We start from the raw sequence: 26,854 nt of genomic DNA, 5'->3' as shown, positions 1-26,854 counted from the left end.
ATGGACAGAATCCATTAGTGTGTTTGTGTCAGACAGACTAGCTACCAGATGGACAGACTCCATTAGTGTGTTTGTGTCAGACTGACTAGCTCCCACATGGACAGAATCCATTAGTGTGTTTGTGTCAGACAGACTAGCTACCAGATGGACAGAATCCATTAGTGTGTTTGTGTCAGACTGACTAGCTACCACATGGACAGTCTCCATTAGTGTGTTTGTGTCAGACTGACTAGCTACCACATGGACAGACTCCATTAGTGTGTTTGTGTCAGACTGACTAGCTACCACATGGACAGAATCCATTAGTGTGTTTGTGTCAGACTGACTAGCTACCACATGGACAGAATCCATTAGTGTGTTTGTGTCAGACTGACTAGCTACCACATGGACAGAATCCATTAGTGTGTTTGTGTCAGACAGACTAGCTACCACATGGACAGACTCCATTAGTGTGTTTGTGTCAGACTGACTAGCTACCACATGGACAGTCTCCATTAGTGTGTTTGTGTCAGACAGACTAGCTACCACATGGACAGAATCCATTAGTGTGTTTGTGTCAGACAGACTAGCTACCAGATGGACAGAATCCATTAGTGTGTTTGTGTCAGACTGACTAGCTACCACATGGACAGAATCCATTAGTGTGTTTGTGTCAGACTGACTAGCTACCACATGGACAGACTCCATTAGTGTGTTTGTGTCAGACTGACTAGCTACCAGATGGACAGAATCCATTAGTGTGTTTGTGTCAGACAGACTAGCTACCAGATGGACAGACTCCATTAGTGTGTTTGTGTCAGACAGACTAGCTCCCACATGGACAGAATCCATTAGTGTGTTTGTGTCAGACAGACTAGCTACCACATGGACAGACTCCATTAGTGTGTTTGTGTCAGACAGACTAGCTACCACATGGACAGAATCCATTAGTGTGTTTGTGTCCACATTATTCTGACATTTTATGTGAATGTCAATGCATAATTCCATTAGGTAGGCCTATATTTAAAAAATAATGCATTATTCTTAATGTGGTAATGCCTACTTTTCTTTGGCATTTTTCTTTTCTTTGGCATACATCTTGGAGGGAGTTTTTTTCCAACAATTAAATATAAAATGTAGGTCCCTGAAAATTACAATTAAGTGCTATAAAAAGCCCTTGAATTTGAATTGCCAATGTCTGTACAAACCCTGTATATGCTACTTGCTCATCTTCTATTGAAATGATGTATGCATCTGTTATGCAGATGAATGAGGACCCAAAAGCGACTTGGCGAAAACAGAGTCTTTATTCCAGTAAAGGATAAGAGCACTACTCCTGGACAATCAGAGCAGAAAACAAAACATAAAAACTTAAATCCATTAGTGACGAGGACAGACTGGAGACTTAACCATTAACTGTAGGTTGCCTCGGGAAGGCACCGACCGTAGCGGACTCAGACACCTGCTCACACGCAGCATCTGAAGGAGACAAGACACGACAGGGCGAGACCAAGACACAGCACAGCGAACATCATACAAGGATCCGACAAGGACAGAAGCGGAAAACAAGGGGAGAAATAGGGACTCTAATCAGAGGACAGAATAGGGGACAGGTGTGAAAAGACTAAATGAGTGAGTTAGGAGAATGAGGAACAGCTGGGAGCAGGAACGGAACATAGAGAGAGGAGAGAGAGGGAAGGAGAGAGAAAATAGGGAACGAACCTAATAAGACCAGCAGGGGAAACTCAGAAGGGAAAGCATAATGACAAGACAATATAAGACAAAACATGACAGCATCATTCCCTTTTTTGTCAGATCTTGACCCAGGCCAGTATTTTTTTCCATTCGGGCCAGTAGCTTTCAGGTGGCACTGGCCTGGTGTGCCACTGGCAAATTTACCTGAATGACAAGCCCTGCTGTGCGCGGTGCGCATAGGGCCTATATGTCTAACACTGTGTAGCTGTTAGTGATGTTATCGATAGCCTCCCGTTTTCAGGTAGATGTAAAGGCAATTAAAAGGTAACTTAAAAAGTTGCCTATACCACCTGGTAGAATCAATCCAGCAGCCATTTGTTTTGAAAAGTCCATCAAAAGTGCACTACAGAAACAAACACACCGGTCTGGCTGGTGCACCCATGAACTATTTTTCACAGACCTCAAAAATGGTCCCCTGATGTGGTTTAAGCATTGTTGTGGACTTAGAACATCCAATTTTGTGATTTTTAAGAACCAAAACCTGAAAAACTGGGTGAAATCAGTCCTCCCCGTTTTTTTGTTGTTTTGGTATCTAGTATAGTATAGTTTTTTGGTATCTAGTATAGTATAGTTTTTTGGTATCTAGTATAGTATAGTTTTTTGGTATCTAGTATAGTATAGTTTTTTGGTATCTAGTATAGTATAGTTTTTTGGTATCTAGTATAGTATAGTTTTTTGGTATCTAGTATAGTATAGTTTTTTGGTATCTAGTATAGTATAGTTTTTTGGTATCTAGTATAGTATAGTTTTTTGGTATCTAGTATAGTATAGTTTTTTGGTATCTAGTATAGTATAGTTTTTTGGTATCTAGTATAGTATAGTTTTTTGGTATCTAGTATAGAGGATTTCGCAGAAAATAACACATGGCACTTTGAAATCTGCACATTATTTTAAGTATATTTTCTTTGAACACAAGGGCATGCTAATTTAAAAGGTGGCTAGTCATGATTAGCCTGGTTCTGTAAGGAATGCAGGCACATTTTGGGACACAGGCGAGGTCATTAGCGATTATCTATTTCTTTTTATTAGTACGATCAAATCATGTGCTGGTGCCCCAAGTGAAAAGGTTGTTAGCACCAGTGCCACACGTGGAAAAAGCTATTGTAGAAGCCTGATTCTACCTGAACCATCTCTATGTGTATCATCAGGAACAATTTTAACTATTATGTGAGTATGCTATAGAGAGCTCATAATAAACACATTCTGAATTGATCCATCAGTCACTGTCCATCACTGAGGTACAGTATGTCTATAGTCACTGTCCATTCATATGGTGTGGTCGGTTGAGGTGATAGTTGTCTATTGTCTATATAGTGGTATGTGTATAATCGCTGTCCTGTCAATTGGTGTGGTCGGTTGAGCCTTAGGTGCTAGTTGTCTATTGCCAGGGGTATGTCTATAGTCCCTGTCCCTTCAGTTGATGCGGTCGTTGTAGGTGCTAGTTGACAGTACCTGGGTGTCCTCTCCTGCTTTGTTTCACTTCACAGTGACATTAGTGGCTAAGGCCTTGCAGTGCAGATCGAGCCATGCCCACTGTCTCCTACTGGCTCAACGCGATGAGTACCTGAGGGCACGGATTAGGCAATAACACTGTTAAAACACACAACATTACACCGACAACCATTAAAACGCCACACTACACAAACAGCCATTAAACAGTGCATAGGAGTGTTGGACTCACGCCAAACAGGCTTCCTCCTTTTCCTCTCCCTGAGTTGGAGGGTGGAGCTTGTGCCTTCGTCTTCCTGGTTCACCTCTGGCGTCCTCTGACCTGGGCGGGGCATAGTGCTGAGAGGAGGCTCTGCCCCATCCATGTCACCAATCACCTTCAAGGACACACCATAGACAAAAACAAACTGTCAGACACATTCAAGTGCGGAAGATATTTCAACAGTTAAATGTTTCTATATGCAAGTTCACTACCATTGTTTTAATGTTTATACAGTCATATACAATTACAAAATATTTAAGCCTGGGAATTGCAAAAAAAAGATTGTGCAGAAAGAATTAACACAGTTCCACGTTTTTCAAGTAAACTTTAAAAAAATCTCCCACAAATCTCCCCAAACTAGTGTAAACGCGTTTGGATAATTAGACGCGATACACTTTTGGAAAAGGTCTTCTCGCAAAGCCGATATGGCTGGCAGGGAAAGCATTAATCTCTTCATGCAACATACAAAGACCAAGGACGTATCCTTCCCCGGCACCGAACGGCAGATAGCAGAACTCACTTCCTGTATAAATCATGTTCATATTTCTGAAGGCTCAGGATGACCTCATAGCCAATGAAGCGTGCTCCGAGGCTCCGAAGCGGCAATCAAACATGCGGCCGGGGGGAAGAGGGGGTGCAGGAGGGAGAATTGATGCAGTTTGTCAATTAATGTTGCTGCGAGGTGTTTCTTAAAGGTTAACTTCTTCATATTCCGAATGTGGAATTAGGTCAATATTGGCGAGCGCGGAGTCATTTGTGGACAAGGAGCGCTGAGTCATGGAAAGTGAAGACAAAGGGTTCTGGGTAATGGGGGTCTGATGGCATATTACACCAATGAGGAGGCCCAATATTGAAATGGCATCTCTCTCCCTCTTTCTGTCTCTGTTCATCACATGGGCTTGCGGCGGATTGTAATTATATGGGAATCACCCCTCCTAGTTATAACTCAAGAACAGTATAGTCATACCTAGCTACGTTAAGTTAATTAAGTATGTAGTATTGAAATAAGTTGATTGTGAGTGAGGAAGTCTAACATCAACAATGGTTAAAGGGCACAAGTGGAAAAAGACTTCAAAAGCAAAAGAAACACAATGATGAAATTGCACGGAACAGTGTTTTTATTTACAACGTAGTTTAGATGCTTATCAGCCTTTTTCCAAGCCATAAATAATCTGCGGAGAAGTAATATTCAAGCTGTTGGAGCTTTAGTTGTGCATCTTTAATGGGACTTTCACAGAAGCTGATCCAGGACTCACATATGGAAGAAGGAGATGGTACAACAGCACAGTTGGTTACTCAAATCGCTCTTTTTTGGCAGGCCGTAGACACTTAAATGCTAGCCTGGGAGGAAAAAGACAGGGAAACATAAACCTACTGTGGTTTTAGTAGGGAACATAATGACTTTGCCCACATTCATTTCGTCGGCCATATTGTTTCCCTCAGATGGAGCTGTTATGGGCCCATCTCAGAAGTTGTTTTGTTATGAGGGCCCTACTGGAATCTCAACGGTTGTTGAGAGTGATGCATTGTGAGTTTGCAGCTGGCAAACATCTGTTTATTCATGATTGTTTGAGAAGTACATTTTTTATTTTTTTTAAACACTCCACCACCTTTAAAATCCTTTTGGCTAAGTATGCCAATGGGACTGTTGCTTTTACTATTCTTGCTGCACTACATTTGTTACCATATCCCAGCATGCCTTGGTCAATATTAAAGGTAAAATAGTAGATGTCTTCCAGGTTAATATTCCAGATAAACATGGTTCGACCAATTTCCATAATTTAAATGCCATGCATGATGGGCCCTGAACATAAACTCTTAGGAAAAAAAGGTGCTATCTAGAACCTAAAAGGATTTTTCCCCTTTTTGGTTCCAGGTAGAACCTTTTTGATTCCAGGTAGAACCCTTTTGGGTTCTATGTAAAAACCCTTTCCACAGAGGGTTCTACATGGAACCCAAAAGGGTTATCCTATGGGGACAGGCAAAGAACACTTTGGGAACCCTTTTGTTTGTCTGTACATGACCTTTAATACTAAAAACCAGATTGATACAGGTGCAGGAATCACATGGTTTAGCCAAATGAATATTCAATATGTGCATGATATTTCTTTTTTGCTTAGTCATGGACCGCTGCCCCTCAATAACAATACAAATATACACACCAAACTGCTGTATTACACTGAAAGTGTCTATAGCTCAGGGCACCTCTCGGAGGGCTTTCTTTTCTTAGGTGTTCGTTTATATTAATTTTGAGTGTAAATTGTGGTTAATATGCAAAAATAAGAACCCTGGAGCAGTGGTCATGTTAGTCTAAGGCTTTCCCTGGTCCTCGAGGGCTTGGCTGTCCAGGACATTGCCAGAGAAAAACAGACCTCTTATGTGGAAATGAAGCATCCGTCAATATTGCTTCAGTAAACAAAGGAAGGCCTCCTTAAGTAGTTGGACGAATCCTTTAACCGAAGGAAGCAGAGGGGAGACCGACTGTTTTTCACAGTTCAAAGAAGTCAAATAAATACTGCTATTGTAAGTTGTCTCATTCTCCGAGCATCAGGACTGAATAATGATGACACTGTAGGTCACAGCAAGTAGTCATTCCTAAGGGTTAATGGGCAATCATTTACAGGAGACAGGAACCTGTTCCCATATCACAATAACATATCACATTTGAAGATGATAAAGCAAAATCATTGAATGGTCAAATGTTATATGTTATATATTGTGATATGGAAACAAGCCTCACTTCAAAATAGAGATTTGTTTCGTGCAAAAATGAACACATTAATATGATGAACTTACATAGGGGGCTTTAGAATACTATACTCGTGGAGAAAGGAACCATATGCACAAGGTATTCTACTCTATACCCTTGAATTGTGCAGTCTGAAATATTTTCTTTTTGCTCAGGCAGGACTGCCTGAATGTTATTCCTCTCCAAGGAGCTGTCACCTTAAATCTGCAGGCCAGTTTGTACACAGCCCCCCGTTGCATACACAGCCCCCCGTCGCATACACTGACTATATTGCTGGCAGAATTACATAAAGCACTAATAAAATCAGCTCAAGTGTTCTTCCGAGGGCTGGGGATGCCCTTTGGTGATTCCTGGATGTCACTCTATACATAAAACTAGTCTATATATTCAAGGGAGGATTCGTTTAAATATGTAAAGAGGGCCCGTGCTGTAGGAAGAAGGGAAATGAGGGTGGAAAGCAGAAAGCTCAGCAGGGCTGGAGAGCTGGCATTATCGTACACACACCACAGCCGGGGGTGAGGGGACACGGCTGCCACCGGCGTCACTCTCATGTTCCACCCGACGTAGAGGCGTGGCCGTCATGCCACTATGGGGTGGATGGTGATACCACAGGACATTCTTCTCTGTTTTGGTTCCTCAACCCTTACCGTTAAAGGTAGGTCCGGGGCCAAATTATTTTCTCCAGCAGAAATGCCAAGAGTGAATTGTATTCTTTTTTTTAGGAATTACAGTGACTGTATTTCTGTCTGAGAGATGGTGAAAATTAATATTTCTGCTGTGATTTTCTAAATTCCTCATTAAACAACTTTACCCAGATGTCTCATTTGTGACACACAGGTTTGGAGGCCACACAGGGACACACATTACCACGCACACAAACTCATACACGTGCACGCGCTCACGCACACACACCAAAAACGAATAGATATGCCACGTTGTGTGTTTACACACATTCTCATCAGTCAAAATATGACGGGATCCATTAGGACGACGCCACACCGCCCGAGAGCTAACTGTTGATGCAGCTCCGGCATTAATCTCTTTTTTCCTCTCTTTTGACTTTTTTCGGGATGGTGATGATCCAGGTTGCTCTCGGGGGGATCGGGGGAGTTCATTCATGTGCTTGCAGTTGTTACAAAGCCGAATCAGTGGTACATTTAATTAGACAGCCAATCTGTGCGGCAGTCTGCTCCGTCCTGACTGACTCAGGGTAGGAGTGTGCGTGGCCGAGGGCAGGGGAAAGCAGGAGGTGGGAGAATGCGTGCAGCACCCAGTATTCTAGAAACCAAATAAAGACGGCGGTTAGCATGGGTGCAAAATAAGGGAATAACAGTTGTGGCGGATGCTCATTTGGTGAAAAATACAAATGGGGAGTTAGCATTGGTGCTAGCTGGGAGAATCATAACAGTCATGCCAGTGCTCATTTGGTGCTACTTTGAAAGGAGAATGGAGAATCCTTCCTATGGCCATAGCACCATCTTGTTGTCTGTGTGTGTAGCATTGCTAGGGAGGTGTAGTGAGAAATGTACGTTTCCTTTCCTCTCACTCTGAGTCACAAAGGAAAGGAGTGGCATTTTTCCCTTCCCTCAATGTCGCTCACCCCTGCGTGTGTGAGTGCATGGTGTGCGTGTGTGCTTCTGCTAGGTCACACACTGAGGAGAGTATGCAGTGCAGTTTCACTCTTCCTCTCTATATAAGAGGGAGAGAAAGAGAGAATGTGCGAGAGAGGAAGAATGAAAGAGAGAGAGAGGCAGCTGACTACAAGGGAGAGAGAGAGAGAGAGAGAGAGAGAGAGAGAGAGAGAGACAGAAAGCACAGTCAGGGTTAACCTACCTCTAGGATGGCACCGTCCGGCTGGCGTAGGAAGTGCCTGTAACGGTGGCGCTGCCCGCTCAGGTAGAGGGTGTAGACAGACACGTGGGTACTGCTCTCGCCCCCTGCAGCGGGCACGGCCCCACGAGGGTCACACCTGGGGGGGGCACAGCCCGCCAAGGGGCCCTCCTCTGTCCAGATGTAGTCATACACTGACACCTAGTGAGACACACACATGGGCCCCGTCAGCCTCATTACAGACTCCCCAATACACACACGCACATACACACAGATGAATGCAGGCATGCACACGCACAGACACACATGAACACACTAACTAGACACTGTCAGGAGCTTGTCAAAGCAGTCAGGGTTCATTCCCTCTCTACACCAACAGAGAGAAAGAGAGAGAGAGAAGGGGGGAGGGAATGGGGATGAGGGAAATAGATGTGTGCGTGTAAAATAGAGAGAGCGAGGGAGAGAGAAAAAGAAAGAAAGAAAGAAAGAAAGAGGGAGAGTACAACAGAGTACACAGGGTTTAGTGACGCATACCTGCACAAATGCTCACTTCAACGTAATTATACCTTGCCCTGCTTGTGACCACAGCTCAGCGCTCTTAAAGAATTAAAACCCAAACAGTTGACAGTAATCCTCTGTAATTTGCAGAGCCTCACATCCAAAGATGAGCACCGTCCGAAAAGGAAAAGAAGGTAAGAATGCTGAGGATCAAGTTGCCAAACACAAACACAACTCACATTATCAATCGAGACCTTGACTTATAACATGTGGCTGCACTCTTCTTATTTTTTTGTCAAGAAATATGGACACAGGAAAGGAGAGAGAATTTGTATGCTAAGCTGCTATAAGCCAACTACGCTTTCACTAGTCCTGTGGGGAGTGATCGTGCAGCAGGTAAGGGAGAAGGGATCAGGTTGTACCAGGGCGAGGGCATACACACAACCATGGTGGCGGTGCTGTTTGTGCGTGCCGCTTCTGCCTGTTCTGCCGCTGCACCTGTAATGCACTGCCCTCCTCTATTAGGGCAACACAGGGAGCTAGCAGAGCGTGTAACATGTTATATAGGTCATGTAACTCGACGGCATCCATGTGTGAAGATCATGGTGCCTCTCTGGCTGATAACGCCTGTTTTTAGAGGCCTGTGTGTTAGTTTGCCCACCGCATCACACACAATGCCTCTGAACGACACACACGCAGGTACAACACGGGAGAACATTGAGGTAACACACACACAGGCAGACATGGTCGACACACGGACACACCCTCACTTGTGCACACAGGCACGTACACACACTAAAACATGTTCCAATATCAGACAAACACGCACAGACAGAGACAAGCTCAACAACAACTCTCTCTTGTAATTCAAGGCCTCTGCTTCAAGGGTCCTCTAGGCCTCTCTTACCAAGGAGACAGAGAGCGAGAAAAAATACAGACAGAGCACCGAGCGGCCGTGCCGGAGTGAAAGGACTCATCCTCTGAGATGGAAACCAGATTTGGGGGACTGACTGTCTGTGTGGAGGTGGGGGAGCCAGGCAGGCGGAGGCAGGCCCGCATCCTGCCAGGTTCAGAGCAAGGACCTAATTAAGGCATGAGTCATTCTGTGGAGGCACACAATCTCTCTCACGCACGCGCACACACACACACACACACACACACACACACACACACACACACACACACACACACACACACACACACACACACACACACACACACACACACACACACACACACACACACACACACACACACACACACACACACACACACACACACACACACAGTGAAGGTTAAGGCTGGGTGAAAGGCACCAGGAATTTTTTCCCGGCAGCAGAGTTTATAAACTCAAGGTGACCCCCTAATTGGCTCCGTAATTATGATTTGTCTAAGAAAACACGGAGCCAGAAAGCCAACTCATTCACAGGGCCTGAGTGGCAGGGTCACGCTGAAGGAGAGACTTCGTTTTGGGAAGTGTATCGATGTCCTGATTTTCTTCTAACTACATAAACTGTTAGCCAAACAACTCAGGGCAGTTCGAAAACACCCAAGTCATTACCTACTTGTAATTAGACAACTGCTCTAAACACACTGCAGACAGCCTGGAGAGAACGACCTCATTGTCACAAACGTCAAAGAGTCGCTTTGGTTCGAAAGCGGGAAGACCAGCCACAAACATTTAAGGAAGGAAACGCAGGGGGACGCATCTCTTTAACGCCAATTCAGTATTCATTAGGGTAAAGCTATGCCCTCTAGGTCCATACTATCTTGACTGGTGTGATCTGGTGACATACTTCCCCAATAATCTTCCATTCACGATAACAGGAATTGATTCATTGTAGATTTTTGAGTAGTGTATTTGACAGCTGTTGAGGGACAACGTAAGAAATGCATCAGATGACACAAAACAGGAGATATTTCAATTGTTCTCACTAATACTACATTTCCTTCTCCTGTCTATAACATTTCCTGTGCCGTGGCCACATTGGCCAATTTGCTGGTGAAATCCCTGTGACAACACATTGAGACAAACATAGAAACATTTTTGTGTGCGGATGACGGGGATGCCATTTCACTCAGTGCATTATGGTTCTCAGGGTGAATCATATTCTGAGCTGTAGCTACAGGGAGGGGGGAGAGGGAGAGAGAGAGAGAGCGAGCCAGCGAGAGCATTAGGAGGTTGGTTCCGTTTCTGGCCAGCCTGACTTCTATACGAGCCCAAGTCTGAGTGCTCTCTTCTTCCCCATTGTTCCATTTGATAGCACTAAGTGACTGATTTACATTCAATGCCTGGGTGTAGCAGGCCGAACAGCTGTGGGTTAAGCAGATAGCATTCAAGTGAGCTAACCTAATTCCGACCAATCTTGCCTCGATTTATCGTTGACGTCTGCATTTAGGAAATCTGATAGAGTCCGTATCAGTCTCTTGACTCGCATGGGAAGAGACAAGCATTATTTATTTTAGGGACTATAAACAGCAAGCCATGTCTCCCAGCAAGGACATAAATTGTGGTATATGTAGACATTACCGCAAATGCACAGAGGGGTAGATCCAGGAAGTGGGTAGGGAATCTAACAGCAGTCACTGTTCACAAACAAGTCTGCATGTAACACTCTGTATTTTTATGTAACTCCATGGTTATGCAGTATGACAGTGTCTATAGTCAGCGAAGTGAGTATTCAAACAAGTAAAGGAATATTTAGTATATCAATTATTTGCATTCAATAAAAAATATTTACAAAAGAGCAAGCTTGAAAACGTGTCAGTGTTCAGATAAGGAACATAATGAGAGTGGAAGTCAAGACACTTTAATAAAGCTCTTCTATTCAACAGTTTGAGGCTGAAATAATTCTACCCCTAAATAAAATGACTAAATGCACTACATACCCCAAAAAATATGCCTTTCAGCTTAATTTTTAAAATTGACCCATATGCATACCTAAAAAAAATATATAAACTTGCAACTAACAACTAAAAAGAGGGCAGACATATTTGACAGAAATAGAAACTTTCCACTGGGTGAAGCTATTTCAGTAAACTATTTCAGCAAGAGACATGGCTGTGGACAGAGTGGTTTTGTATTTAGGTAACTCGACATTGACTCTTTACAAATATCACTGTGACATTTTCACTCCATTTTGTGACGTGTCAATGGTTGTCTAAAACAAGAGGAATTCTTTAATGACCTCATGCTTTTCTGTCCCTGTTGCACAACTGATCCCCCAAACATTCTACCCCCCTGACCTACCGTATCAAAATGTTCATACGACACTTCCGCAATCAAAATGTTTTGAGCTACAGTCTGGTCATAAGCTGACACTCATTTGGAATTGGCTACAACCAACCAGTAGGCCCAGAACCTCCATTTTGAAAACCCCAGCCATAGGCTATGCATCACTAATAAACAACACAGAGCTAAATAATCCGCAGAGTGGTGAGTGTGTCAACAGGTTAGGTGGTGCGTGTCAGCGAATGGTGAAGGTTTTCCAGGTAGTGGTGTACTGTATGAGTCATGGGGCTGGAGGTTGGAGAGAGAGGAGAGGCCTCCATAGAAATCTAGACAGACAGGCTGAGCTGTGCTGGCCGTGGTCCAGGAAGGGAGCCTGGGGCCTGGGCACGAGCCGGCCTGTCACCTTCCCTGATCCCTGGATGATTGATACAAACTAGATAGCCATCATTACCATCCACACTCATCCCTAGGTTCTCCCTCTTCTAGTCTAATTTTACCTCCCATTTGCATGCTCCTTTGGACTAATTAAATCTCTCTCCCTTCTCTCTCTCTCTTGTCATCGGGATGACAAATAACGCGGTGCAATTTTGGCACATTATTATGTATGAAATGTGGGGCTATAATGTATTCCACTCGGCTGAATATCTCAAGACCCATGTGTAATGAGCAAAACAACAAAACTCGACGTGCACTGCAGCCTGTGTGAGCAGTTCACCTCTCTCTCTGTCTCTCGTTCTCCTCCCTCTGTCTTTCTTTTTATCAAGACGAAAGCCGCTGACCTTCCAATTCAGTACCATCCACCCGCATTTCCTTTCCTTTTTTTTTTTTACCAGAACGCATTTTATATATAGTGACGCCAGTTTCCTTCCATCCACTGGGGGTCCCTTTTGGTTTTCAGTTCTGTCCCACTTGGCTTTAATTTACAGTGGGAAAATAATTAGAATCTCACTTTTGCGAAGAGTGGAGTGAAAATGTAAACAATGCTTCCCTGCGGGCGAGTGCTTCATCACGCTGACAGGTGCATTTGAATTTGCCTGGGTGGTGGACAGGCTGGGTTATTTATTTGTCAGTCGCACATGGATGGAGGATGGAAGCCCAGGCTGGGCTGCCCAGGCTCAGGCTGGCTGCATGGGGCTGATGGGCAGCAGTGGCTGGGTGCTCTGGCAGCTCCTGACCCCCTACCCCAGGCTTAATCCATCGGGCTGCATGGCTCAACCCCCTGGCTGAGCCAGACTACTGTACCACCGTCCAGAGAGGCGTGGCAGGCTAGCTAGCGGTACTAGCGTATGAACACAAATGTACTGAACATACTGTGCAGATGGAGGAACAGTGACAACTATTGAGGTGGCAGCCATGTCTGTTTCCTTTGTCCACAGACCCTTATCCAGCCACATGTATGTGCACATGCACATACAAACACACACACAGAAAGACACACACACGTGTGCAGTCCCAGTGCCTGGGTCTGGGAGGGGGGCTGTCTCTCTGTGCAGAGGCTCTCTGAGCTGCGGATGGTCACTCCCATACCTCCCTGCCTCGGCACAGAGCTGGCTCAGGTTCAAGGCCCGTTTCCCCAGATGAGAGGTAGGCAGCAGAAGACTGGGGCCTCCAAGCCTGCTGCTACTGCTGCTGTGTAGATCAAATCGAATTTGAAGGTCTCATAGAGAGTCACTGAGCAGGAATCAAAGAGGGGCCATACATACGCATGGATAACCCACGCTAACGCCAGCCATTAGAATGGAAATAGAGCCGCTATTATTGTCGGCGACGTCCTCGATACAGGGCCAGTCTGTTTGTGTAATTGGGACAGCTTTAAAATGGTACGGACGCATCTCCGGTGCTCGTCTGATTTGGCTCAAACACGCTGTGTCTGGTTAAATGCACAGACGGCCAAGACAGGCAACCGATTGGTATTACGTACAGTAGTGCACACAGTAACTACACTGTGGCTGATTCAGTACAGTACTTGTTTATTTTGGTCCGTTCACCCTCATTATTGTGCGTATGGTGCAAGGGGCACTTTTGTCTTTATCTACTTGGATATACCTAGGTGCATATAAACTACAGTATGGTCATAAAACTACACTCAATATCAGCTCCTTTTCAAATTGGACTTCTAGAAAAAGGTAAACAAGCAACAATGAATATTTACATGTTCAATTTATGCAGACTAACTTTCTTAGCGAGATAGCATCTCTTGCTCGAGATGATCCAGGAAATAAGATATGCATAATTCACTGTTACTAATCTCCTTTTATCTGGTAGGGGGTAAATAACGGCAACTCATTCCACAAACAACTCCTGTCGCAGCACCGCCCCACTTCCAATAGCAGCAACCCCCCACTTAGTACCAAGGCTCAACCACTGGGGCCTTGAGGGGGAAGGAAGACAGTTTCTCCAGGTTTGTTGTGTTGTTGTGGTGGTGTAAAGGCATTAACTGATCTACAGATCATCCATAAGGGGACTATCCCAATAAAGTCACACCATAGAAGCTACATGGGAAGTCAACCCCTCATTGAAGCATTAAGTGATGACAAACACAATGGTTAATTTGAAGATTTCTTCATGATGTACCACATACCTATAGTCAATGCCACTGTACTTCATACCATTGGATATTGAGATGCCCCCCAAAAAGGGGCCAAAGTGAAACATCTCTCTTGATTTTCTCTCCGGCCACTTACAAGTGGCTTCATTCCAATCGGCCCTTCAAGGCTTCAGAGGATGATAACTGCCGATAACAAAATTAGACCTGGGATTCTCTGCTTATAGCGGGGCCACCTTGACAGTGCAGTGCTGTATATCCATCTATGTGGTTATGGGAGAGATAAGAGATATTAAAGTCCCTCCAACCTATCTCTCCAGAGGATGTCATCATCCATCCTGTTAAGACGAGACACCTGTCACAATCAGCAGGCCTGCTCCCCCCTGGGCCACAGGAAACACTCAAGGTCACACTCTTTAAAGCAACTGAGGAGGAGGAGGAGGGAAAAGACTAACAAACGTATGGTCAGAAAGTAAAAAGGGCAGATGGTTTCACATGCAGGCTGGTTCTCATAGTGTCGTAGGATCACAAAGAAGGATATGTACTTTTATTAATAGTACTGCTTTTAATAATGCTAAAATGAAATCCAGATTTGAGACAACCGACTCTCCACCACCAAGTCCACCACTTTCTAGAGTTACATTCCTGCTTCTTGTCAATTGTGCCAAAATGTTGGTTCTTTAAATACTCTTCAATGAAGCAAACTGTTATTATTTAGATTAGTGACCACATCCCATTGGACTCCAACCGAGGCAAACTTTCTCTGCTAATCCTCCGATATAATAATTTCAAACTACAAGACAAATTAGACTCAGCCAGTGTGCAAAATGCTAAAAAATGGTGCAAGATGAGCTCTTTAAAAATCCCATTTGCTCTTCTGTGTGCCGCTGAAGAACACTCGTTCACTCCTCGCCGACAGTCCAATTTGTTCCTTCTGGTTTGCATTATGGATGGCAAGTGAACGGGCCGGGATCCATAAGAGCTGGGTAGGCAGAGGGAGGGAGGGAGAGGCAGACAGGCAGAGGGAGGGCGAGGGAGGGAGAGGGAGGCAGAGGGAGGGAGGGAGGGAGGGAGGGAGGGAGGGAGGGAGGGAGGGAGGGAGGGAGGGAGGGGGAGGGAGGGAGGGAGGCAGGCAGGCAGAGAGGGAGGGAGGGAGGGAGGGAGGGAGGGAGGGAGGGAGGGAGGGAGGGAGGGAGGGAGGGAGGGAGGGAGAGGCAGACAGGCAGAGGGAGGGAGGGAGGGAGGGAGAGGGAGGCAGAGGGAGGGAGGGAGGGAGGGAGGGAGGGAGGGAGGGAGGGAGGGAGGGAGGGAGGGAGGGAGGGAGGGAGGGAGGGAGGGAGGGAGGGAGGGAGGGAGGGAGGGAGGGGGAGGGAGGCAGGCAGGAGGGAGGCAGGCAGGGAGGGAGGGAGGGAGGGAGGGAGGGAGGGAGGGAGGGAGGGAGGGAGGGAGGGAGGGAGGCAGGCAGGCAGGCAGGCAGGCAGGCAGGCAGGCAGGCAGGCAGGCAGGCAGGCAGAGAGGGGCAAGCAGAGGGAAGGAGGGAGGGGCATGCAGAGGGAGTGAGGGGCAGGCAGAGGGAGGGGCAGGCAGAGAGAGAGGCAGGCAGGCAGAAGAACGGCGGGAGAGGGAGGCAGGTAGAGGGAGGCAGGCAGAAGGAGGCAGGCAGAGGGAGGCAGGCAGAGGGAGGCAGGCAGAGGGAGGCAGGCAGAGGGGAGGGGGCAGGCAGAGGGAGGCAGGCAGAGGGAGGGAAGAAGCAGGGAGCGGCAGGGAGGGAGGGAAGAAGCAGTGAGAGGCAGGTAGGGAGGGAAGAAGCAGGGAGAGGCAGGTAGGGAGGGAAGAAGCAGGGAGAGGCAGGTAGGGAGGGAAGAAGCAGGGAGAGGCCGGGAGGGAGGGAAGAAGCAGGGAGAGGCCGGGAGGGAGGGAAGAAGCAGGGAGAGGCAGGCAGAGGGAGGGAAGAAGCAGGGAGAGGCAGGTAGGGAGGGAAGAAGCAGGGAGAGGCCGGGAGGGAGGGAAGAAACAGGGAGAGGCAGGGAGGGAGGGAAGAAGCAGGGAGAGGCCGGGAGGGAGGGAAGAAGCAGGGAGAGGCCGGGAGGGAGGGAAGAAGCAGGGAGAGGCCGGGAGGGAGGGAAGAAGCAGGGAGAGGCCGGGAGGGAGGGAAGAAGCAGGGAGAGGCAGGCAGAGGGAGGAAAGAACCAGGGGGAGGGAGGGAGGGAGGGAGGGAAGGAAGGAAGGAAGAAGCAGGGAGAGACAGGACTTCAACATGTGGACTCAATTGTGTGGCTTCCAGCTGGACGTTGTTTTGACAGCTGACAGGGCATACAACATCCCTGAATCTCTACAAGTGCAAAGACACCACTAACTAGAAAACATCCACTTTGTAAAAAAAACTGTGTTCGTGTAAGTTTGCATCGGTCTGGCATGTGATGGGGGGTGCTAACCATACAGACCTACTTATGATGTGACGAGTCTCTCTCTCTTCTTCTCTTTCCCTCTTTCTCTCCTTCTCTATTACTCTCTCCATCTCAGACTCCCAGAGAAAAGCCTGCCCAGGGTTTAGGGAGGAGAAGAGATAATAATATCCTCTTCCTGGATTAATGGTGAGGGACATATTAAGCAGAGGCTGACACTCCCAGTAATTAAACGTTCACACGGACGAGTTCAAACGCGAACCGATGCCTCTGTTTCTATGGGCCTGGGAGGAGACATGGGGAGCACAAAAAGCCAACACAGAGACGGTTCAGTGTCAGAGACACACAAACTGACCGCCCATTCTTCAGTTTGAGGTGTTACACAATTACAACAATGGCTGCATCTCTTTTTAGGCAAACGCCTAGAATTTCCAAAAGCGAAGCAAAGCAGATGCTTTTTCCGAGGATCTTCGGCGAATCACTGAGTAGCCCTGGGTGAACGTGGCGATACTAAAAAATGGAGACAGGGCTGCAGCGTTTTGTGAGTAGAAGGGGGGTGCTGAGTGAGTGCTTCTATATATTTTTTTCTTTCTTTAACCATTGTGCGACTGCACCGCTTTCACACATTACTGCCCCCCCAAAGTCTGTGACCTTTTCACCAACACAGGCATGTACCCTTTGCAGTCACATCTCATATTGAGCACTCTAATGCAGCGGCGAGTGGAGTGGTTGTGCTCCTGTTCCCTGTGCCTGCATGGCTGGCTGCTGTAGCCCCGGGCCACGGAGGCTCACAGCACTGTCCACTAATAGCCCCCTGTAATTGAAGAAGCCACTCTCGGACCTAATGCGACAGACACACACACACACACACACACACACACACACACACACACACACACACACACACACACACACACACACACACACACACACACACACACACACACATACAGCCCCCACTCTATGGCAGGGTCGGGTGTGGGATGAGAGGGGTGAGGGGTGATGGGGGAACTGCCCTCAGTGATCCCCATATCTCCCTGCCCCCAACACTACCCCCATCGACTCCAGATGACCCCTCCTATATTACCGCGGTGACATATCAACTCCTCTCCACTTCCTGCGTTCCTGTTTTGGGTTCCTGTAGGGGGGCTCTCTGGGCCATTGTTCCACTGACAAGCGGTTCCTGGGCTTCTCGTCATGGGCTAATGCTCCCCTGGTTTGGGGTGATGGTCTTGTTCCCTTAGCGGTGGAGTCGGTCGTCTCTCGGGGCTCCTTTAACGTCTCACTTTACTGTACATAAGTGAGGAGCAGGAATGGGGAGCCAAAATGGCAAGGTTCAGAAAGTGTGGTGAACATCAACAATGTCACGTACCTTCTGACCGTCTGCTTTGGAGTCTTCTGAATCGAGAGGGGTTGCAGCATTGTTTTGAGGTAGATCATGCAGAGGACATTGTTGAGGGGTAAAACAGATTGGCTAAAACCTTTACCAGAGGTTCAGATACCGGATAAAGAGAATAACCATTTCAATGCTCAACTCAAAAGGTTGTTATGGTAATTCCAATGGGTAAGAAGTTACGTCGAGTGAAGCTGAAATCAAGTGGTAACATGAGGGACTAGTATAGATTAGGGAGACCACACATAGTCCCCTCTCACATGATTAAGGAAAGAGAAGCACAGTCCCAGTTATCATTAGAGCTGTAATCTGTGCCATCCAAACCTCAACAGGTTTACCCCCCACAAGCATGTTTTGCAAAGCACCTTGGGTGTTCCCCAAATTTGCACAAGGTAACCCATTACCTAGACATATGGAGACAAACGCCGCCGCCACGATGTTGTCGACCGCCGTTCAGTTGCGAAAACATCTCTGGGGCCATCGTCGAGACGACAACTTCCATTAGCACAATGTCACCCGGAAACTTCTGGTGAATAACGACAGTGACAATGACTCTAGTGAGGTAGGGCTCTCCTCAGTCACTGTCACAGCCCCCACTCTGACACAACTGTTTGCGTACCTGCTTAAGTATTACCGAAATTAACACCTCCCTTCCAGGTACAGTAATCAAGAGGGTGACGGCAGACAATTAATTAGGTCCATCTGCATCAGTGCTTTTCCATAATTAATGTGCTCATTACCAACTGAGCTCCACTATGAGTTTTCGGTTGCAGTAGACTCCCACAACGGTGTGCTAACCAACTAATGCAGTAGGCAGTTAGCCTGGCTGTAACTTCCCTGGAGAACTAGAACGAGGAAAGGTGCCGATGTAGATGATCTAATCGATCGTAAGCGATGACATCAGCGAGTGGGTGTATCTATCAACCACCATCATTGACACTAGCTAGATGATAAGAATTGAATGAAAACTCATCCTACTGCTTCCTCCGCAAGTGTTCAGATCGAATTCCAACTCAGGTATGAGTGTAGGCCTACTCACCCACTTTGGATCAGCTCAACAGCTGGTGCTTTTATCTGATGCCACCACCTTTAAGTCATATTCAAAGCTTACAGCAATGGAACTGATCGTATACTGTAAGGCCTGGAAGAATAGTGAGGTGTAATATAAAGTTAATTGGTAAGTAAGAAAGTAAAATTAGATTATGTTTTATGATCATGAAAATTACAAGTTTGATAATAATAGGGCCATTTTCAGATTTGTTATTGAATGTGGATTCTTCTTTTATTGTTTCAGAGCTGGAGGGAAACATCACATGTACAGTAAAAAGGTAGGAAGGATCGCGTCCCATGTTATGGCAGAGGGCACCCTGAGAGAAAACTGGTTTTAGTCAACGTTGTCATTAACCTCTCTCATTTCCTTGTGTTGGATTGTGTTAAGAGTGAGTGTTCAACCGTGTACTTAACACACATTCTATCAGAGAGTAAATTAAATATGGCTGCCCTTGAGGCTGTCTTTGTTTAGTTTGATATTCTTGCTAGCACGAACTGTGACTGGGGACTCGAAGATAAATGGTCATATCAAATCATTGACCCATTGTCATCACCTTGCTTGACCCTTAAAACTTTCTATGTCCCGTCACACCATCACCATACTGTACCTGTGAATATCTTTTCTCCTCTATTTCTTTATCCATTCTTCCCTCCTCTCTTGGTTAATGAAGGCCTCGTGGCCCATTGTTATTAAAATTACGCCCTTCCCTCTCATATTAATTGGGTCCGTAATAAGAAACTCGTTGGATTCATTATTTAATTGCAAGGGCACATTTGGAATACAGTTTCTGAAATGTATTTTTAATGAAAAACACTACATCCTGACCTAATCATATCAACCTTATTCTATCTAATTAAGGATGCAAAAAATCATTAGAGTTGCAAAATATTAGTTTCAGCTCTGTCGGGCTGCTCCCCTCTCTCCTTCATGAATATATTTTTTTCCTGTCTCTGATAAATAGTTAACGAGGGAAAAATGACAAAAATTTGCATGTAGGCAAATTAGTTTAATAGGGATATGTCTTTGCTGAGTTAGGAAAGTGACCCTTTTTTGCACAGGAGAAATTGCTCCAATAATGATGAAATAATGGCACGGCCAATCTTATTTCTGTGAAAAATCGCCGGCCTGAATAATGTAAAAATCATAAAATGCAATAACCCTATATTTTAATCTTGCTGGCAAATGTGTTTAATGCGTTAGCATTTTATCAGTTTAATAAAGCCAAATTAGGGACAATATTAAGTATGCTGTAATTGTTGCAGTGCAGCGAGGAAATCTACGTAATGTAGGGAAGACTTAGTAGGACAACTGTGAGAGGCCATCAGGCTAAATTAAGCATTTTTTAAATCATAAACTTTGGGCCCTAATTTCTCTCAAAGTCGCCAGAAAAACGGAGGCCCAATTTCTATCCAATAAACAAGCCAAACTAATTAGTATTACTACCAACTGTATTAACTGAGACTCTATCTCATGTAATGTTCAGGGAGGTGCATGAGGACGGTTCAAGGTGGGGAGTATCGTCTCACCTCCACATTAGCTCCATCTCATGCTGAAGACAACGATTGATGACCTACACTACATGACCAAAAGTATGTGGACACCTGCTAGTTGAACATCTCATTCCAAAATCATGGGCATTAATATGGAGTTGGTCCTTCCTTTTCTGATATAGCAGCCTCCACTCTTCTGGGAGGCTTTCCACTAGATGCTGTAACATTGCTGAGGGGACTTGCTGCCATTCAGCCACAAGAGCATTAGTGAGGTCGGACACTGATGTTGGGCGATTAGACCTTGCTCGCAGTCGGCATTTCAATTCATCCCAAAGATGTTCGATGGGGTTGAGGTCAGGGCTCTGTGCAGGCCAATCAAGTTCTTCCACACCGATCGACAAACCATTTCTGTATGGACATCACTTTGTACACGGGCGGCATTGTAATGCTGAAACAGGAACGGGCCTTCCCCAAACTGTTGCCACAAAGTTGGAAGCACAGAATTGTCTAGAATGTCACTGTATCGTTAAAATTTCCCTTCACTGCAACTAAGGGGCCTAGCCCAAACCATAAAAACGGCCCCAGACCATTATTCCTCCTCCACCAAACTTTACAGTTCGCATCTAGCATTCTCCTGTCATCCGCCAAACCCAGATTCTTCCAAAGAACTGCCAGATGGTGAAGCGTGATTCATCACTGCCCCAGAGTCCAATGGTGGCGAGCTTTACACCACTCCAGGTGATGCTTGGCATTATGCATGGTGATCTTAGGCTTGTGTGAGGCTGCTCAAGCCATGGAAACCCATTTCATGAAGCTCTCGACGAACAGTTCTTGTGCTGACATTGGTTCCAGAGGAAGTTTAGAACTCCCTAGTGAATGTTGCAACCGAGGACCAACAATTTTTACACACTTCAACACTCGGCGGCCCCGTTCTGTGAGCTTGTGTGGCCCACCACTTTGCAGCTGAGCCATTGTTGCTCCTGGACGTTTCCACTTCACAATAAAAGCACTTACAGTTGACCGGGGAAGGTCAAGCAGGGCAGAAATGTGATGAACTGACTTGTTGGAAAGGTGGCATCCTAAGATGGTGCCACATTGAAAGTACCTGAGCTCTTCAGTAAGGCCATTCTACTGCCAATGTTTGTCTATGGAGATTGCATGGCTGTGTGCTCGATTTTATACAACTGTCAGCAACGGGAGAAATAGCCAAATCTACTAATTTGAAGGGTGTCCACATACTTTGATATATATATATACTGTATATTGAACTATATTGACTTGTATGGAAAGACTGGCTTTGAATGAATAGGCTTAACCCACAAAAGTTGTTGTGATGCAATTGGTCTATAGGAAGATCTCACACCTAAACAGACCACAAGTTTGCAAAAATCACTGCAGCTGGAGACTCATATCTCCCTCTAACTTTAAGCATCAGCTGTCATAGCAGCTCACAGATCATTGCACCTGTACATAGCCCATCTGTAAATAGCCCATCCAACTACCTCATCCCCATATTGTTATATATTTTTTGCTCCTTTGCACCCCAGTATCTCTACTTGCACATTCATCTTCTGCAACATCTATCACTCCAGTGTTTAATTGCTAAATTGTAATTACTTCGCCACTATGGCCTATGCATTGCCTTACCTCCCTAATCTTACCTCATTTGCACATACTGTATATAGATTTTTTTCTATTGTGTTATTGACTGTACGTTTGTTTATTCCATGTGTAACTCTGTGTTGTTTGTGTCGCACTGCTTTGCTTTATCTTGGCCAGGTCGCAGTTGTAAATAAGAACTTGTTCTCAACTGGCCTACCTGGTTAAATAAAGGTGAAGAAAAAAAAAAGAAAAAGAGACTTGTTGACTTGGTATGGCACAGATACTTACACTCTTAAAAAAAATGGGATATTTGGCTGACCCCATAGGAGAACCCTTTGAAGAACCCTTATTGGTTCCTGGTAGATCTCTTTTGGTTCCAAGTATTTCCACAGAGGGTTCTACATGGAACCCAAAATGGTTGTACCTGGAACCAAAACAGGTTTTACCTGGAACCAAAAAGGGTTATATGGCGACAGCTGGATAACACTTTTGGAACCCTTTTTTGCAAGAGTGTAGTAAACGTGGTATGGCAGAGATCCTTAGTTAACGTGGTATGGCACAGATCCTTAGTAAACGTGGTATGGCACAGATCCTTAGTAAACGTGGTATGGCACAGATCCTTAGTAAACGTGGTATGGCACAGATCCTTAGTAAACGTGGTATGGCAGAGATCCTTAGTTAACTTGGTATGGCACAGATCCTTAGTTAACTTGGTATGGCACAGATCCTTAGTTAATTTGGTATGGCACAGATCCTTAGTTAACTTGGTATGGCAGAGATCCTTAGTTAACTTGGTATGGCACAGATCCTTAGTTAACTTGGTATGGCAGAGATCCTTAGTTAACGTGGTATGGCACAGATCCTTAGTAAACGTGGTATGGCACAGATCCTTAGTAAACGTGGTATGGCAGAGATCCTTAGTTAACGTGGTATGGCACAGATCCTTAGTAAACGTGGTATGGCACAGATCCTTAGTAAACGTGGTATGGCAGAGATCCTTAGTTAACTTGGTATGGCAGAGATCCTTAGTTAACGTGGTATGGCACAGATCCTTAGTAAACGTGGTATGGCACAGATCCTTAGTAAACGTGGTATGGCAGAGATCCTTAGTTAACGTGGTATGGCACAGATCCTTAGTAAACGTGGTATGGCACAGATCCTTAGTAAACGTGGTATGGCACAGATCCTTAGTTAACTTGGTATGGCAGAGATCCTTAGTTAACGTGGTATGGCACAGATCCTTAGTAAACGTGGTATGGCACAGATCCTTAGTAAACGTGGTATGGCAGAGATCCTTAGTTAACGTGGTATGGCACAGATCCTTAGTAAACGTGGTATGGCACAGATCCTTAGTAAACGTGGTATGGCAGAGATCCTTAGTTAACGTGGTATGGCACAGATCCTTAGTAAACGTGGTATGGCACAGATCCTTAGTAAACGTGGTATGGCACAGATCCTTAGTAAACGTGGTATGGCAGAGATCCTTAGTTAACGTGGTATGGCACAGATCCTTAGTAAACGTGGTATGGCACAGATCCTTAGTAAACGTGGTATGGCACAGATCCTTAGTAAACGTGGTATGGCAGAGATCCTTAGTTAACTTGGTATGGCAGAGATCCTTAGTTAACTTGGTATGGCACAGATCCTTAGTTAATTTGGTATGGCACAGATCCTTAGTTAATTTGGTATGGCAGAGATCCTTAGTAAACGTGGTATGGCACAGATCCTTAGTTAATTTGGTATGGCACAGATCCTTAGTTAATTTGGTATGGCACAGATCCTTAGTTAATTTGGTATGGCAGAGATCCTTAGTTAACTTGGTATGGCACAGATCCTTAGTTAATTTGGTATGGCACAGATCCTTAGTTAACTTGGTATGGCACAGATCCTTAGTTAACTTGGTATGGCACAGATCCTTAGTTAACTTGGTATGGCACAGATCCTTAGTTAACTTGGTATGGCACAGATCCTTAGTTAATTTTGTATGGCAGAGATCCTTAGTTAACTTGGTATGGCACAGATCCTTAGTTAATTTGGTATGGCACAGATCCTTAGTTAATTTGGTATGGCAGAGATCCTTAGTTAACTTGGTATGGCAGAGATCCTTAGTTAACTTGGTATGGCACATATCCTTAGTTAATTTGGTATGGCACAGATCCTTAGTTAATTTGGTATGGCAGAGATCCTTAGTAAACGTGGTATGGCACAGATCCTTAGTTAATTTGGTATGGCACAGATCCTTAGTTAATTTGGTATGGCACAGATCCTTAGTTAATTTGGTATGGCAGAGATCCTTAGTTAACTTGGTATGGCACAGATCCTTAGTTAATTTGGTATGGCACAGATCCTTAGTTAACTTGGTATGGCACAGATCCTTAGTTAACTTGGTATGGCACAGATCCTTAGTTAACTTGGTATGGCACAGATCCTTAGTTAATTTGGTATGGCCCAGATCCTTAGTTAACTTGGTATGGCACAGATCCTTAGTTAACTTGGTATGGCACAGATCCTTAGTTAACTTGGTATAGCACAGATCCTTAGTTAAATTGGTATAGCACAGATCCTTAGCTAAATTGGTATGGCACAGATCCTTAGTTAACTTGGTATGGCACAGATCCTTAGTTAATTTGGTATGGCACAGATCCTTAGTTAACTTGGTATGGCACAGATCCTTAGTTAACTTGGTATGGCACAGATCCTTAGTTAACTTGGTATAGCACAGATCCTTAGTTAAATTGGTATAGCACAGATCCTTAGCTAAATTGGTATGGCACAGATCCTTAGCTAACTTGGTATGTCTAAAAGTGAAATGGGCACATTGCTAGACTGGACTGTAAAATATATTTATTTGGTGAGAAGGCAACAACTGTTTGTGCAATTATTAGAAAATGGAAGAAGTTCAAGATGACGGTCAATCACCCTCGGTCTGGGGCTCCATGCAAGATCTCACCTCGTGGGGCATCAATGATCATGAGGAAGGTGAGGGATCAGCCCAGAACTACACGGGACCTGGTCAATGACCTAAAGAGAGCTGGGACCACAGTCTCAAAGAAAACCATTAGTAACACACTACGCCGTCATGGATTAAAATCCTGCAGCGCACTCAAGGTCCCCCTGCTCAAGCCAGTGCATGTCCAGGCCCGTCTGAAGTTTGCCAATGACGATCTGGATGATCAAGAGGAGGAATGGGAGAAGGTCATGTGGTCTGATGAGACAAAAATAGAGCTTTTTGGTCTAAACTCCACTCGCCATGTTTGGAGGAAGAAGAAGGATGAGTACAACCCCAAGAACACCATCCCAACCGTGAAGCATGGAGGTGGAAACATCATTCTTTGGGGATGCTTTTCTGCAAAGGGGACAGGACAACTGCACCGTATTGAGGGGAGGATGGATGGGGCCATGTATCGCAAGATCTTTGCCAACAACCTCCTTCCCTCAGTAAGAGCATTGAATATGGGTCATGGCTGGGTCTTCCAGCATGACAACGACCTGAAACACACAGCCAGGGCAACTAAGGAGTGGCTCCGTAAGAAGCATCTCAAGGTCCTGGAGGGGCCTAGCCAGTCTCCAGACCTGAACCCAATAGAAAATCTTTGGAGGGAGCTGAAAGTCCGTATTGCCCAGCGACAGCCCCGGAACTTGAAGGACCTGGAGAAGGTCTTTATGGAGGAGTAGGCCAAAATCCCTGCTGCAGTGGGTGCAAACCTGGTCAAGAACTACAGGAATCTCTGTAATTGCAAACAAAGGTCTCTGTACCAAATATTAAGTTCTGCTTTTCTGATGTATCAAATACTTATGTCATGCAAGATATTGCAAATTAATTACTTAAAAATCATACAATGTGATTTTCTGGATTTTTGTTTTAGATTCCGTCTCTCACAGTTGAAGTGTACCTATGATAAAAATTAGACCTCTACATGCTTTGTAAGTAGGAAAACCTGAAAAATCGGCAGTGTATCAAATACTTGTTCTCCCCACTGTACATAGTTGGCTTCAGCATAGTCTATATTGAAATGGTGTGCTACCACAAAACAGCTGAACAAAATCTTTGCATTTACGATGAGGTGGCAATTATCTTTCACTTACACTCGCCTCGGTTGACAGGTATTATAATATCTCATCAGAAAGTCACTAAATAGTTTGGGAGGCTTTTACAGGGAGGCTGCAGTACAGTACAAGCTGTAGCCATTTGGGAGTGTATGAACTTGAGAGAGAGAGAGCAGGAAAGTTAATAAGAGATGTATGCCACTAACAAATTGTACAGAATAATTTAAATGGGGTTGGATCGCTATGTTCTATTTTCTTATCTGCAGAAGTCACATTTTCAATCACTATGCATAGATTCCTCACCGCCGTGGTTACATGCTAATACAGTGTCATCGCTGTGTCATCCTCACCGACCCATAGTGCCTGTCAGAAGATGACAGCTTCCCTCAGATGAGAATCATTTCATGGGGACGTTGGAATTTCCTGCACCCACAACCTTCTGACATCGACTTGTCCATGCTAAGTTCACATTAACCAAATGCCTGTTGCAGTGTGTGTGTGTGTGTGTGTGTGTGTGTGTGTGTGTGTGTGTGTGTGTGTGTGTGTGTGTGTGTGTGTGTGTGTGTG

General features: G+C 45.2%; 1 protein-coding gene across 5 annotated transcripts in view; it reads right to left on the bottom strand.

Moving 5' to 3' along the window:
- ofcc1 (orofacial cleft 1 candidate 1) overlaps positions 1 to 26,854 on the bottom strand; it is a 186,107-nt gene that overhangs the window by 72,887 nt on the left and 86,366 nt on the right. For all 5 annotated transcript variants that reach the window (XM_035756714.2, XM_035756693.2, XM_035756686.2 and 2 more), the window contains 3 exons: positions 8,028 to 8,225; positions 3,416 to 3,560; positions 3,187 to 3,298 (listed from right to left, as the gene is read on the bottom strand). In XM_035756714.2, the coding sequence (XP_035612607.1) occupies positions 3,234 to 3,298; positions 3,416 to 3,560; positions 8,028 to 8,225 (408 nt within the window). In that variant the 3' untranslated portion in view covers positions 3,187 to 3,233. The remainder of the gene's footprint in view (positions 1 to 3,186; positions 3,299 to 3,415; positions 3,561 to 8,027; positions 8,226 to 26,854) is intronic.

This window comes from Oncorhynchus keta, chromosome 4, assembly GCF_023373465.1.
Source record: "Oncorhynchus keta strain PuntledgeMale-10-30-2019 chromosome 4, Oket_V2, whole genome shotgun sequence".
In the NCBI taxonomy this organism is placed as follows: domain Eukaryota; kingdom Metazoa; phylum Chordata; class Actinopteri; order Salmoniformes; family Salmonidae; genus Oncorhynchus; species Oncorhynchus keta.
The sequence above is the reverse complement of the archived record's forward strand: the minus strand, read 5'-3'. Positions and strand labels throughout refer to the sequence as shown.